The 14580-nt window shown below is 43.9% G+C and overlaps 3 protein-coding genes across 3 annotated transcripts; all 3 read right to left on the bottom strand.

The window, feature by feature from the left end:
• Positions 1-369: 369 nt before the first annotated feature.
• Positions 370-1506, bottom strand: LOC108158211 (39 kDa FK506-binding nuclear protein). Its single transcript, XM_017290434.2, has one exon. It carries the CDS (start codon positions 1504-1506, stop codon positions 370-372), a length of 1137 nt encoding a protein of 378 aa, XP_017145923.1.
• A 6332-nt stretch (positions 1507-7838) lies between these two features.
• Positions 7839-8327, bottom strand: LOC108161010. The gene is made up of 2 exons (XM_033392308.1): positions 8075-8327; positions 7839-8010 (listed from the first exon to the last, which is right to left on the bottom strand). Exons 1-2 carry the CDS (start codon positions 8279-8281, stop codon positions 7942-7944), a joined length of 276 nt encoding a protein of 91 aa, XP_033248199.1. The 5' UTR covers positions 8282-8327; the 3' UTR covers positions 7839-7941.
• A 904-nt stretch (positions 8328-9231) lies between these two features.
• Positions 9232-9465, bottom strand: LOC108158048. Its single transcript, XM_017290193.2, is given in 2 exon segments — positions 9232-9380; positions 9382-9465. Coding segments are annotated over 2 exon segments (222 nt in total). The 3' UTR covers positions 9232-9242.
• Positions 9466-14580: the final 5115 nt, after the last annotated feature.

Consider the following 14580-nt stretch of genomic DNA (forward strand, 5'->3'; position numbering starts at 1 on the left):
AGCGGCAAGCGGGCTGCCAGTGACAGGAAAGGCATGAGACGAACCGGAAACCAAAGCAAAGCAGCTAGTAGATAGCAGATTGGAACAGGGAGACGGTGAAGCAAATTCTCGACTTTGTATTACGCAAATTTTAGTTCGAGCCAAAGTCTCTTGATTGAATGGCTAATAAACTTACTCACCTTTGTAAATCTTAAGTATTTCATTTCATTCCTATCTGTTATCTCAGAAGACATACAAATTGAAACCTAACGAAGATACATCAAAGTGGTGCTTGCAACTGCGTTTATTCTCTGGTGCCATGTAACAATTGTGTTTAGTTTGTAAAATATAACTTTAATAACAATTTAATGGGGAATCGGGAATAAGGAATCATTCATAATTGGACAATCGTCTCGGAGCCACCTTTTGGACTTTTTTCTCAGAGACATCCTTTTCAATGACCTTCTCCTTAGAGACTTTCTTCCCAGGCAACTTCTTAGGGAGCACCTCCTTAGAGGCATTTTTCCCCGTGACTTTCTTCTTAGGTAACTTAGCGTCCTTGTCCCCAGTAGCCATCTTCTTTGGATCCTTCTGCCCAGGAGGTTTCTCTTCAGGCTCCTTCTCCTCAGGGAACTTCTTTTCAGCGACCTTCTCCTTAGATACTTTCTTCTCAGGTAACATTCCCTTAGCGTTCTTATCCTTATTTTCGAACTTATTCACATGCTCCTCCTCCACAGGCCACATCTCTTCAGGGTCTTTGGAACACGAGTCAGTGTCCTCTTCAGGATCCTTCATCTCAGACTCCTTTTCCTCAGACTTCTTTTCATTAGGCTCCTTTCCCTCAGGCTCCTTTTCTTCAGCCTCCACTCCAGACTGATCATGTCCGATAAACTCCTCAAACTCCTCATAAAAGTCCTCTTCAGAGTCGTCCTCACGTTCGAAAGACTCCGCAGACTCCTTCGCTTTAGGATCCTTCTCCTCAAGCTCCATCTTGAACTTCTTGGTCATTTCGCGCTTGTACCAATCCTTCACATACTGATTGTTGACTGTAGCAATGCCCTTTAAGTAGTTCACGTAATCAATGTCGCTGTCCAGCGCCAGGATTTCCCCGTAAAGATGACTCATCTTGAGATTGAATCGCATCAGGGCCGTCGGCACATCGTACTCGTTCATCTCGGTCTCGTCGAAGAACTTAACCAGGACCTGCTTCTTCATGGTCACGTAGACGAAAGTGGCATCTGGCTCCTTGAGCTTGCGCTGCAGCTCCAGCATATCCTCCTTGACCTGAGCCAGAGCTGTAGTCTTCACCTGCAGATGGTCTCTCAAGAGATTGACGACATCCTGGCACTGCTTGGCCTCGTTCTTAAAGCGACCAGCCAGCTTTTTGATGTCGCCATCGAAATTCAAGGGATCGGCCATGTAGTCTGCTATATTGTTGATGCGCTTCACATTGGGGAGGGCCAGGGATTCGGTTCTGTTCTTGGCACTGATCAGATCTGGAAATTCCACCAGACTAGAGGTTGCCATTATGGAAATTCTCAATTGTATGCTTGTATCGAACTGAACAGTAGCTAAACAGATGTGGGGGAATACTGATAGAGTAATACTGTCATACTCTGATCTCAGTGAGTGCTTTGTTCTGAGGGGGAAAACTTCCGAATCAAGGGAAATTTGTTCTATCAGAAAACGTCACTTTTTCAACTGCCTCCACTCCTCGCCGATAGTCCTTCCTCTACGGCAATAATTTATTCTACGTATTTCCTGACTAAGATCCGAGACGTTGACTCTCATCTTCCCCCATTCACCTCGCTCTAGCCAAATGAATTTGAATTAATGTTTACCCCCTTGCATTTGCAACATTTTAGTGGCTTTATTGGCTGCTTGCAACGATTCACTTTCATCTGATTTGCTCACTTTATTTTTGGGATTTTCCTCTCCATACCATTCTGTTTTTTGGAGCGCTTTTCCCAATTTGATATGCACTAAAAGTCAATTTATTCAGTTGACTTAATTTGATTTCAACCTTCAAATCATTGAATTCTCTTTTTATTTGGATATATTTGTACTCTGTCAGATCTGAGGGAAACTCCCTTTTCCTGTTCCGTATGTACCAAAATGGTTGGGCAATGGGATTTATTACGAAAGGAGTTGAAAATCCTATATTCCAGGAAATCGATCACCAATTTATGTTCTCTGATTGTACGACTTAAGCCCAAATACAGCCTAATTTTGATCCGTCGCTGGCACAGAAACCCAAAACCATCTACATCCGATGCGAGGAGGAGAATTCAGCGACCGCAGTGGAGCCTCAGCTCCGGCATTGTTATCCAGGATTCAATTTTGATTCCCAATATGCTCCACATAAGCGAGGGCGGAGCACGAGAGCGAGCACGAGCCAGGCTCTATGTCGAGTCGGACGGTAATCGTACGTGTGGAAAAGACGACGGCACTGATTGCTGCATAAATGATTGAGCATGTGCGGCTGTGTGTCTGTCTGTGAATAAAAGTGTATGTGGGTGGGTGTGCAGTGGAGTGCCTCTGCCAGTGGCAGAGCAATGGAACGAGACTTGCCACAGCCGATTCCCAGTTGCTATCAGCATTCCTCCATGCAACAGGGTTCACATCACTCGCCTGTGTGTGTGTGAGAGAGAGTGTGGAGTGGAAGAAAAGCCGTTGCATTCATATGAAAATTGATGGAAATGCCAAAATATTTAAATCTAATTTTGTGGCAGCCAGAGGCTCACAGCTCCATTCAGCTTTGATTTTCGTCCAGTTCTGCCACTCGATTTGTAACTCAATTTGTGAAAGGAATTTAAATATTTTCACGGAGAAAACAATACATTTTCCCACGAAAAATCACTGTTATAAGCTGATGGAAAAACGCACAAAAGCTAGAGAGAAAGAGAATGAAACGGAATTCGAATGGAAAAGTCCTTAGGGCAAGTGAAAAAGCAAAATAATTTAATTCATTTACTTTTCATTGCGGTCTCGTTTTCAACTCGTCAAGTTTTGTTCTTTAAATGTTTTATAATCTGGATATTTTCTGCTCAATTGGTTTGTAGTTCTCGGGAGATCTTTTCTGCCTTTTGAAGTTCTGCAAATAATAGTTCTGCTGAATATATAGAGAATATATTTGATGGAAAAATTAACATTATTTCTGCTATGGTATAACATTTGAATGGTTTTTTTGAGCCATTATTAATGTGTAATGCGTGCATTGCACCATTTGCCTTGTTCTAGAATGTTTTTCTGTCTCCTTATACTGTGCCACTTAAATGGGACTCAAAATAGAATTTAAATACCAGAAAATTGTCCGCCCATCGCCCATTTGCACTCTTCCAGACCCACTGCTTCCAACCCCTTCCGTCCGTCCAGTACGAGGGACATAACCAATTCCAACGTCATTCATTCGCATTTGCTATTTCCGTTTTTCCTGGCCGTGTTGCTGTGTTGGCATTTCATTTAGTGCACAACTTCACATTTGCCTCAGCCGTTGTCTTTCCCATTTCCCACTTTCCACTTCTCTCTATCTCTCTATCTCTCTCTCTGTCTCCATTTTTCCCCGCTCCGTCAGTGCAATTGCCATTTCCGCTTCCTGAAATTTGCCATTCGTTACACACAGAAGAGCACAACAATACACGGACACACCAGGAGTAGAAAGAGCGAATCAGACACTGAACTGAAACCGAAACTCAAACAGGAGCAGGAGCTGGGGCAGGGGCAGGAGCAGAAGCTGGAGGCAGAAACAGAGGAGAGGCCGTTTCCCGCCTGCACCGACATTTTCATTTCCATGCTTGGGCGCATCGCAGCGAATCAATTATTCATCATCATCGATTAAGTAACAGAGGCATTCGCCCTTCGAAGAACCATTCCCCCAGTCTCTGGCCCAGTCCCAGGCACACTCCCAGGCCCAGGCCCAAGCCCAGGCTCAGGCCTCATCCGTGGTCCTGTCACACTTTTATTGTTATGATTTCTGCCGTCGGTAATGGGCGCACTTGAAGGACTCCTCCGACCAGGAGCCACAGCAGAGACAATAAGTGGACCTGCTGGCTGGCGGGGTTGCTCCATTTCGCGCAAATACCCAGTACCTCTGTAGAGCAAGGGTATATTGGGGTATATGAATTAAAGCAGAGGTCCCAAAGTTATATTTTTTAATTTTTGCATTCGTTTCTTACGTTTTACTCTATCTGTGATATTGGTAAAAAATTCAATCTCATACGGATACGATGAATACGGAATACAGTCACATGGAATCAGAACAAGAATGAATACAGCCTGCTATCTGCATCTGGAGAGGTATCCCACAATCGATACCCTCGTTCTTGCTGAAGTGTCGGTTTTTATGTGATTTTAATGAGAACCGCTGGGTCCTGGGCCGAAACTAAAAGCTGAGATTCATATACCCATATCCGGGCATGTCGATGGGAATGTAACTACGAATGAATGTGCATGTGTGTGTGTTTGTGGCATATGGGTGAGAGTCATATATCTGCTGAAACATAACAATACTCGTACATCGTACATCGCGAGGGGAGATAATGTTGGGGAGGGATAGAAGAGAGGGAGGGAGACTGAACACATGTACAGTCCTGTGTGCCGTTGTCCTGTTCCTGCCCCACATAATTCGGCTGTGCCCCGGCTCCTTGTGCTTATTTTCGCCATTATCCCTTAAACATTTATGAAAATTGCTTTTGCTGCAGTTTTATTCACTTTCCCGTTTCTTCACTTTGCATGCGGCGTGTGGGGAATCCCAATCCTCCCAGTTTTGGGACGGACCCGGCATCGAAACAGGCGGCATTCAGCAGAAAGTGGGGATGGTAAGATGGCAGGAGCAGGAGCAGGAGCAGGAGCAGGAGCAGCGGGCCAGTAAAACAATAAAGCTTAAGATTTCAATTTCCTTAGAGCTTAAAGCTGACTCTTGGCTTGTGCTCGGTCTCCCCCTTTGGTCTTTTCCTTTTCACATAAATCTTGCGAAGACATGTGCCTAGATGATAATCCAACATTATGAAAAACGCTAGCTACAATAAATATGCGCATCAATGGCGCCACTTTTAATAGCCGCATGTTCAACGAGCTGCAAGGCTTTCCATGATGAAATACGGCTCACTCGATGCTGATGCCTCTCTCCCCACGCAGGCGGAGGGAGTCTCAGGGGAAGTGGATAAGAGTTAGCTGGAGAGGCAGTTTCTTCCAAGGCTCTATGCCTCTAGGCTAAGCTGCCAAAAACGATCCATAAATCTAAAAAAACGCAATCGCTTTATAATCAAACAAACGGACGTATAGTTTCCCCGACGGTCCACTTTTGACGCCCTTTGACATTCCCAGGTGGCACATCCGCCTCCTGAATGCTTAACTAATCAACCGCCTTGGCACTTGCCACTTGACAAGCCACCCACCTTCGAAGTGATTCCGTTGCTGGCACACGTTTCTGCTATCTAAATTTCAATTAGAGTTTAAACCACCCGACGACCGACCCGAACGAACTGAATTGAGTGAAGCGCCCAAGGGCTGGTGGCAGATAGGACACGGTGCCGCATGCCCGTGGCAGGAACAGGTAAGCGTTGCTCCTCTACCTCGAAGAAGGCGCCTCATTAGTTGCATGTTCATGTGCGGCAACATTTTTCATGTGCTTAAATCACTCGGAGATTGCAGCACTGAAAGGAAGTGGGCGTGTGGCTGGGAAACCTCCCACTATTACTCATCCCCCCCCACTCCCAAGCAAGAAAAAAACCGCCCGTTGGAGTCCTTCATATATTTACAATATACATTTTTCTGCATTTTTTTGGGTGGGTTCCTTGGGAAACGGCGCATCATAAATTTGTTGGGCGGGATTTCGGTTTTCTCTGCGAGGGTTTCTTCTCTGAGTAACGATACTTAATAAACCCGCATCATTTTCCCATTTCGCACTCGCACTTCATGCGATGCTTTCCCTCCTGACACCGCCACCTCCACTGCCACTTCCACATCCTCTTCCTGTTGTTGTTGCTGTTGCTGTTGCCACCAAATTACCTGTCATTTCGAAATTATGATACCAAGGAATCGCTGCTGGCTACAACTGAGGGGGACTGCGCTCTCCTCCTTGCTGCTTTCCGGATCTTGGGAACAATTTTTATGTTTATGGCTAAGAGCGTCTCCTAATTTTATTTTGTCACCGCTGCCACATACTCGTATCTCAAACTAATGCCAGCGCCGCAGAACAGAATGTAAAACCTTATGCGCATTTTCCGATTGTAATCTGTGAGCGGAAAACGACGAGTGGGGGGGGAGGACTCAAGGCTGAAGCCTGTCATCAGGCCAGGCATCCTACATGCATGCGGTTTTTTTCATTCCATATAACTTGACAGCCCCATCATTTCCCGTCGAATTGGACATTATAGGAAAGACGCCAGAGTAAACATGCCTCTGGCATTGCGAGGGACGAAGGACTATTATGGGATTTACTTCTTGTCCGAAAGCCGACAGATGATGTTTTGATTTGTGTAGAGCGAGAGAGATGACCTGGAAAGCTGGGAGGACACATGAGCACAGATTACCGAATACAAATCGTAAATTTACTAAAATCTACATACACACATACATATACGTACTTATTGTAGGTGTGCATTCGGAAAAACATATTCCATTAAGTTGACATAAAATTGTCTAATTATAGAAGTATATATACAAGACAAGCAGCTCCACAGGAGGCTGAGGGGAAATCAAAAGGTAAAGAGTGGAATTCTCGAACATTTCATGTATGAAAATGTACAACTTTTATTGATTCTTATTCTAGAATCTGAATCATCGGTCGGCAAGCACACACGCACATATCTTACAGGTGTTTGTGTGCGTAGACAGCAGTCAAAATGGAACAAAAAGTTGTATTGTATTGGTGCCGATCATCACTTTTATAGACGTGTACGTGGACGGCTGCGCAGCGATAAAGCGATAGGGCGATAATGAGTCTACAGACGGCTCAACCGCGAACTAAGACAAATCCTGGATGAACTACAACTGAAAAAAATACAGCAGTCGGAGTCCAAGGCATCAGTAGAACCCAGAAGGCCATGCCTGGAGGCAATCGGACAGTTGAACATATATTATGCCTTTGGATAAGATCGAAGTCCAGCAAATTTCAGACTGATCTGATCATAGAACCCAGCCTGAAGCTTCTACACTAGGTGGGTGTATCCAAAGAGCAGTTGGAGAGAATTTTTTAGTCATTCAAATGGCAGGATCCAAGGGTGCAGGAACCACCTGTGACATTCTGAGGAGTATCCTGATTTGGCATGGCATCATGTCCGGCGTACTTTGCCCACCGCACTTCTACTATTCGTACAAGATAATCCTCTAAATTTAAATTAAGATAAATTACTTCATATTAAGATAAGAGCTTACTGTTCGTTGGTCAGATGAAAAGGGGAGACCAGTTCCCATAGAGGCGGCACGGCACCATTTGATGGGATTCAGCTGTGCCCACAGAGACAATATGACTGAAAATTGCAAGCAGCGAATGCCTAATGACCGACCAGGGAAAGATACAGATGTTCAAGTAATGAAAACAAGATTGCATTGCTTTCTGGACATGGCTGTGTGTGTCAGAAATAATAATTATATTTGTTCAGATTTATACGTATTTGAATTTCGAATTTTAATGTTGATGTGACACACTTTTGGGGCAAGGCTTGCTCGTGTTTTTACAGCCTTTAGTATAAAATTGGGGAATTTAATGACACATAAACTTGTCCCCGAAATGTTTCAGAATTTGATTTACATATTTCTAAAATTCAAAAGCACATCAAGTGGGTCAAGCATGCTGACAGACTGAAAGACTGACAAACGGAGAGACGGAGAGACGTGCTGATATTGCAAACTTGTTAATTAGCCAAAAAAAAAAAAAATGTTTATTCACGATTAATCTACGCTAACTTATGAGATACTCGTACATGTACACAAATACTAGTAAAAAACCAAGGGACCCCTTCACTTCACGGAGCTGCTGAAGTTTTTCTCATTACTCAGGCAATTATTGCAAATGGTGCAGAAGATTTGCTGTGAAACGGAAACCGATTTGGTTACAGAATCATCAGCGATTCGATAGGGATATGGTACTCACTGGAAGAGAGGAGCGAGTGCCGCCGCCAGCCTGCGAGGAGCCGGTGCCCTCGAAGGTGCGCAGCCAGGACTTGATCACATTCGTGGGCGGTGTCTGGTAAATGCTGAACTGTTTCTTGAACAGCCTCTGGGCGGCGCTGATGGAGTCGTTGCTCTTGTAGTAGGCGCGTATGATGAACGCCCGGTGCACACCCGTCCACTGGTCCATTTCGACTGCAAATGCAAATGCAACTGCAACTGCAACAACGCCATCCGGCGCCATCTGCTCTCCATCTGCTGCTGTGCATGCCATGTGTCGTTTGCCGCTGACCACAAAACTGCGGCTGGCACCACTTCCGGCTCATGGTTGACATAAAAAACGCTCTCTCTCTCTCTTATTAATATAAACAGAAGTCTAAAAAGAATCCATATATATTCATAATTATACTCGGATATACATATGCGGGCAGGCAGATCTAATTGGTCGTGTAGTGCGACGTAGGCTCTGGTCTATACATACATACATACATACATAGGTGCATCGGCGTGCAGCTAAAATTATCCACGACACGGATGACGCGGCGTATGAGCAATTTGAAATTCTTGTTTGCTTGTCGTCAAATAGTTTGTGGGCTGCACCGCCTAGTTAAGTTTCAAGTGCAAATTGTTTTAACACTCAGTGCCTCCTGCCTTTTGCCTTCTGCACCACTGCCTTTGTATATCAATCAATCAATCAATCAGGCGAGAGCATCATCATTATGCTTCATCAGCGTCGGAAAGCCCAGTCATCAAGAAAGGGCGTGACTGGGGGAGGGCCTGGAATCCGGGAAGTGCAAACCGAAAATCCACTTCAACTCATTTAAACTTTTTCGCTACATGTTGAATCCCCTTTGCGATTCGGCAAGTGAGTAAGCAGTTGGCAATGCCAAAGTCTTTAAGCCATTTCGTTGTCTCCATTGCCGTCTCTCTAGATACACTACCAGCCAAGGGTCGTTGGCTTTCAGACAGAAATTAAATTCGTAAACTCTACATTAAATTCTATTTGTGGTTCCACCCAATCAATGCCATATGAAGGGACATATTCTATACGTTATTTTTCCCCCCGATTTCTATTTATTCAGAGAGTGTATACAAGTTTTTCCATTTGGAAAATGTTCGTATTTTTTTCGCCCTCTTTTGCCGATTTTGTTTTAGAGATTTTTTTCGAGTCTCCATTTTGCTGGACCATCGAGCACGTAACTGCAATACAATGCACGGCCATCGAATAGATAGATACAGATACATTTATGTAGTATCCGATGCTGTTGTTGTTGTTGTTGTTCTTGTTGGTGTTGCTGTTGCTGTCGCTGTCGCTGTTGCAGCAAAGTTAGCAAATGTTGCTGTCGCTTTGCCATTTACACAGGGAGCTGCCATCTAGTAGAGGACAGGCAGGACCAGGAAGGCAGCCAGCCATCCGGCCATCTATCCATCCATCGCACGTCCAGCCAAACCCCACTCTACTTGAGTGTTTCTGTGTTTGTGTACAAGCATCTGTATGGAGTGTGGATCTGTGTATCTGTGTGTGCGTGTGTGCTCGTATGGAGGGGCATCGTTCGTTTCTTTTTCCTGTCTCTGCTTGTCTTTTTGACACCTTCATTTGCTTCGAACAGTCAGCTCCAGTCAGGTGGTGGGGGACGAGTGCTGCAGTGATTTTATTTGCTTTCGTAACTTTTTTATCCACCTCTGCCGCCAATAGTTTGTACGTGTGTGCGACTGGGTGTTTCATTTTTGCTTAAAATTCTTTGTTTAAGGAAAATCGTTTTTTTGGTGGAGAGGAAGTGAAGCAAACAAGAATTTATCAAAGGAAAATAGATTTGGGTAATGAATTAACCATATTATTCACAAATTACAGAAAGAATATCCCTTGATCCCCTTTTACATTTACCAGGATCCGCTTCCATACATACTCGTACATAGTTTCCGTTTTCTTTTGTCCTGTTGACCCTCCACCCCTTTAAGCCCGCTTCTCTGGCCTGCCAAGATATTGTAGAAAAATGCCCAGAAAAGAAATCTGGCCAACAAAAAAGCAACAACAATGCCAAGACAAATGATCCAATGACTGTCTCACTGCACTTTGGCCCACATCAACGGGCCGCAGCCCCAGAAAAGGGAAAAAACCTAAAAGAAAAACGTATCAGGCCAAGGCACATGGCCCGGAGCTGTCTCAATATTCGGTAAGCGAGCAGTTTTTTGTTGTATGTAAAGTTGGGGCTGGATTGGGGGTGGATTCGGGGCGGGAGCCAACCTCTAACACTTTTTGCCGATGCTGATGCTGACGATGATGACAAAGGGCAGCGCATGGGGCAGGCTCTGAACTAGGTCAAGACTTTGTTGCTTATCTTTTTCGGTAAGTTTTGGTGGAGAGCGGAAAAGTGGACTCCCACACATATTTTGGAGCATTCTTCAGCTGGGAAATTAGCAGGGAACTCATATTAAATTTTGCATCGCAAATACTGCGAAGAAGGTCAGGCCGATGGAGGCAGGGCAGGGAGCAGGGCAGTGGGTTACACACGCCACTCAAGCCGGACGCTTTCATAAGCGATTCACTTTCCGGCAGGGCCGCAGATAAACACACTCACACACAGATACATAGATACACATGCAGAGGGCGAAATTCAAGGAGTCGGCATGGCTGTAAATCTGTGCTAAACAGGATGGGAGGCTCCGGCAGCTGCAGCACAGCGCAGCACAGCATAGCGCAACGGAAGGGGATGTGGATGCGGATGAGATTGAGGATGCAGCATGAGGGAGGAGGAGAAGCAGGAGGCAGCTGCTAAGACAGCAGCGTGGCACGCGCGGATGCTAGGCGTTGATAGCGGCAGCTTATCAGCTTCGTTAGAGCCAAGACCAAGAACCAAGGGCCAGGAGCTGCTACCGCCAGCATCCTGCCGGGGGACACATTGCGTGTGCGGGCATTAAAGGAGCATTACATTAAAGTGGCGGAGTGGAGTGGAAGCCAATCCCGGAAGCTCGGAAGTCAAGTGAAAGTTGGTGGCAAGGACGCAGCCACTTACTTAGCTCCCTCTTAAGTATGGTTACCTCACTTTCAAAGGGGATTCTTCAAAGCGTAAGTCGGGATATCAGCCATTCAATAAGGATTCATGGGCGAGTGAGACTGCGAATATACCTGTACATGTATAGTTTTCAACAGAAACCAGCTTCAATAGTCAGCTTTAAGTCTTAATCCGTTGCATTTCTCATTCAGAACAAATTCGATAATATTCTTAGGGTTTAATGGTCCTGGGCCGAAAAAGGCATAATTTTTAAAGAACAAATGAAGTAAACATTTTCTATAGGGTTGAGATGGCAGAGCTCAAAGTTGAGGTCCATAAGGCTGCATCAGCTGAAGGTCTTACTCCACATTCCACAGCATAAAGGCCTCGTCCGTCAGTAACGTTGCTGGGTGCCCCATTCGGACTCTTCCGCTACCCAAAATCGAGGAGCCTTGTACTGCTGAGAGTCCCGGTTCTCCTTAGTCACAAACAGCAGAGCATTGATCATTTGCATGGTCTCCTCATGGCTCAGCCCTGTATCGCGATCCACATCGTGGAGAAATTCAGACGGCGGCATTGTCCTGCTTTGGTCAAATATTTACTAATGACGCCATTCCCGTCCTTCCACAACCACAACCTTCCAACTTTGAACTTTAATGCCCTTTCCTCCTTCCTCTATCTCTCTTACTCTTGAATTTTGTCTGCTACATGGCAACTACACAGCGATGTAGTTGTAGTTGTAGATGTAGTTGCCATTAATAAAACAAATAAATTCAATTAAATTACAATCTTATTATTTTATATTTTTAGATTTAGTTCGCCTATTGTGATTGGCGAATCCAGGGATACAAATTTGTATGTTCCGCCAAAAAGTATGCACCATATAAAGTCGTTTCAGAATTTCGTATCATGCTTTTTGGCTTTAATTTGGATGTAGAATTGATGTCAAAATCACGTAGATATACAATTTGTGGGCTGTAATCAAGGTTCTTGTTCGCTGTTAGCACGTCCAAGAAAGGAATATTGCGGATAACGGTTTGTTATAATATATATACAAATCCCCTGGCCAAAAGCTGCAGCTGTTGCACCGGTTTTTCACTGCTCACCGTTTAATATCCCGAGATGGGCGTTAATTTCATTCCAAGGGATCTGTTTTCTGTCTGTTGCCTCCTGGGGTCTGGATGGACTTTTCCTGATTCATGGAGTTTAACTTTTTTGAACGTTTCCTGTACCTTTTGAAAATACCTATAAGTACATATGTATCCATTAGATACGTGTACAGAAATGTACATACATTAAGCTGTTTAATCTGGTGGGGGCTCCTCAATTGCCAGGCTTAACATTCCAGGCATATAGAGATTACTATAGAGTTTTCTGGGGTATGCGGCAACAAGTGAGGGAGGTGGGCGGTGGTGTGGCAGCATCGACAAGTTGAGACCGACGCCAACTTGTGCACACATACGCACATGCATCCCGGCCATATGGCCAAATCCATATTTTATGGTTCAAACATTGCCCAGGAGTTGGGCCCAAGGTCCTCGGGGCTTAAACTGCAGTAGGTGCCGTCCCGATTATGCAACTTTCCCCCACCCCCAAGGATCTGCGCACACACACGCACACACATAGATTAAATAGTTTATGCTGTTTGCATGGCAGCTTGTTGCCGCTGTTAACCTGCTCTTTGACATTAAGCGAAACGCCCCGGACATGGACACGGTCCAGACCACGTAGTGGACATTGCCAAAGAGCGGCGTGGTGTTCATGTGTGCTGTGTGTAAGGGGGTGGGGTGCTCCAGGTCCCACTATTTGTTTGTCCTTGTACGGTCCTTAATGTTCGGTCTCCAGAATCAAATTGGCCTTCCAGCGGCTTTTGTTTGACATCAGCCAACACAGATCATCAGCGAGGATTCGTGATTCTGCTTGATGTTATGCAGCAACGCGTCACAGCCCTCCTCCTTTGAAATATTCTGCGCGTAATACAAATCTGAAAAACTCCCAAAAACGATACCTATTATCTCTCTTTTTCTTCACATTACTTCAAGGAATTATCTTTAATTCATAAATTTTTAATTCATAATGAGTAATCATAATTGACTAAAACGAACCACCACCATTGCCAACTAAAACGCACTATTTTTATTTTTACTTATTTTCCTACTTCGTAATTAGATAATTGTAACATTTGTAATTGGATAAATGCATTCGTTTATATGCTTGCAAACTTAATCAGGTTTATTTTTCCTCATCGCATTCTCAAAGTGTATTTCTCCTATCCTCTGCCGTCTTCCTTCAATCTTCTTCTTTAACAATTCTCTTTTTTCATCTTTCTTTTTGTTTGATTCTTATTAATTTCACTTTCACATAACACAAAAGGCTGAAAAGAAATTTAAGTTGATCAATAGCAAAAGAATATTAATAATAGTGCATACATATGTACATACATTCATACATATATAAAGATGAAATGCAAATACAATTTTATAATTTAACCACCAACGAGACGAAGAAGTCAGCAAACGGAATAATCAAAACAAACACCGTAAGAATCGGTGCGAGTGATTTGCTGCTTGCATCGTTCTCTCTCTCCACACTCTCTTTTGCTTACACGTCGCTCTACTGCATACTCTAACTTGCAGAGGAGAGTATGTCGGCTTCGAAGTTCGTGCTGTGTCTCCAATTGATTTTATTTTTTCTTTCTTGGGCTTTAACCAGATATTCCACAAAGGTCTTCTCGAACATCGGTTTTTGTTTTTTTGGTCGTTTCACAAATCATTTCGCATTTTCTTTCACTTGTTAAAGTTGCTTGTTACAGTTAATTTTCCCTTCTTCTTTTTTTGGTCCGGTTGCTTGAATCTTGTTTGTGATCTTGTTTTCTGGTTTGCTACATATATTTTAACTTTTTTAACGATTTTAACGATTACCAAAATTCACTGAACTGCCGAGATTGAACTAAAGTAGCACAATTTTGCTGCCATGGCCTCGCCTTCGCTCTGCTTTCTTTCTGCTTTGTCTCTAGATGTTCTCGCCGTTTCTTTCTCCAAACGTTCTGCTCCGTTCGTTGGCCCCGCTCTCCCGCTCCTCTCCTAGCCACTTTCCTAGTGTTTTCCTGCCGTTGACTAAAATCTGATCTGTTATTTAAGGAAAGATTATGTTCGAATTTTCTTCGCAGAGACAAATTCCTTGTTTTTCTCACTCTCCACTTAACCCGTAATTTTTCCGTCTTGTGAACCAAAAAAAAAAAAATTATTGGAAGCGCCTTGGCCATCCAAAAAATATTCGGAAATAAATTCTTGAAATTCTTTTACTACAAATAATGCCGGGAATTGTTTTAAAATATCCACGGATGCCTTTAATTCTTCGCGATTAAATTTCCTTAATTACAATCCCATTCGATAATCAAAATCTAAATTAGAAGAAAACTACAAACTAAAACTGTTTCTTGTTTTTCTGAAACCCATGCGCGCTACAGATCGTAACATTGCCTAAAGCGTAAGCG

The sequence above is a fragment of the Drosophila miranda genome, chromosome 3 (assembly GCF_003369915.1).
Source record: "Drosophila miranda strain MSH22 chromosome 3, D.miranda_PacBio2.1, whole genome shotgun sequence".
NCBI lineage: Eukaryota > Metazoa > Arthropoda > Insecta > Diptera > Drosophilidae > Drosophila > Drosophila miranda.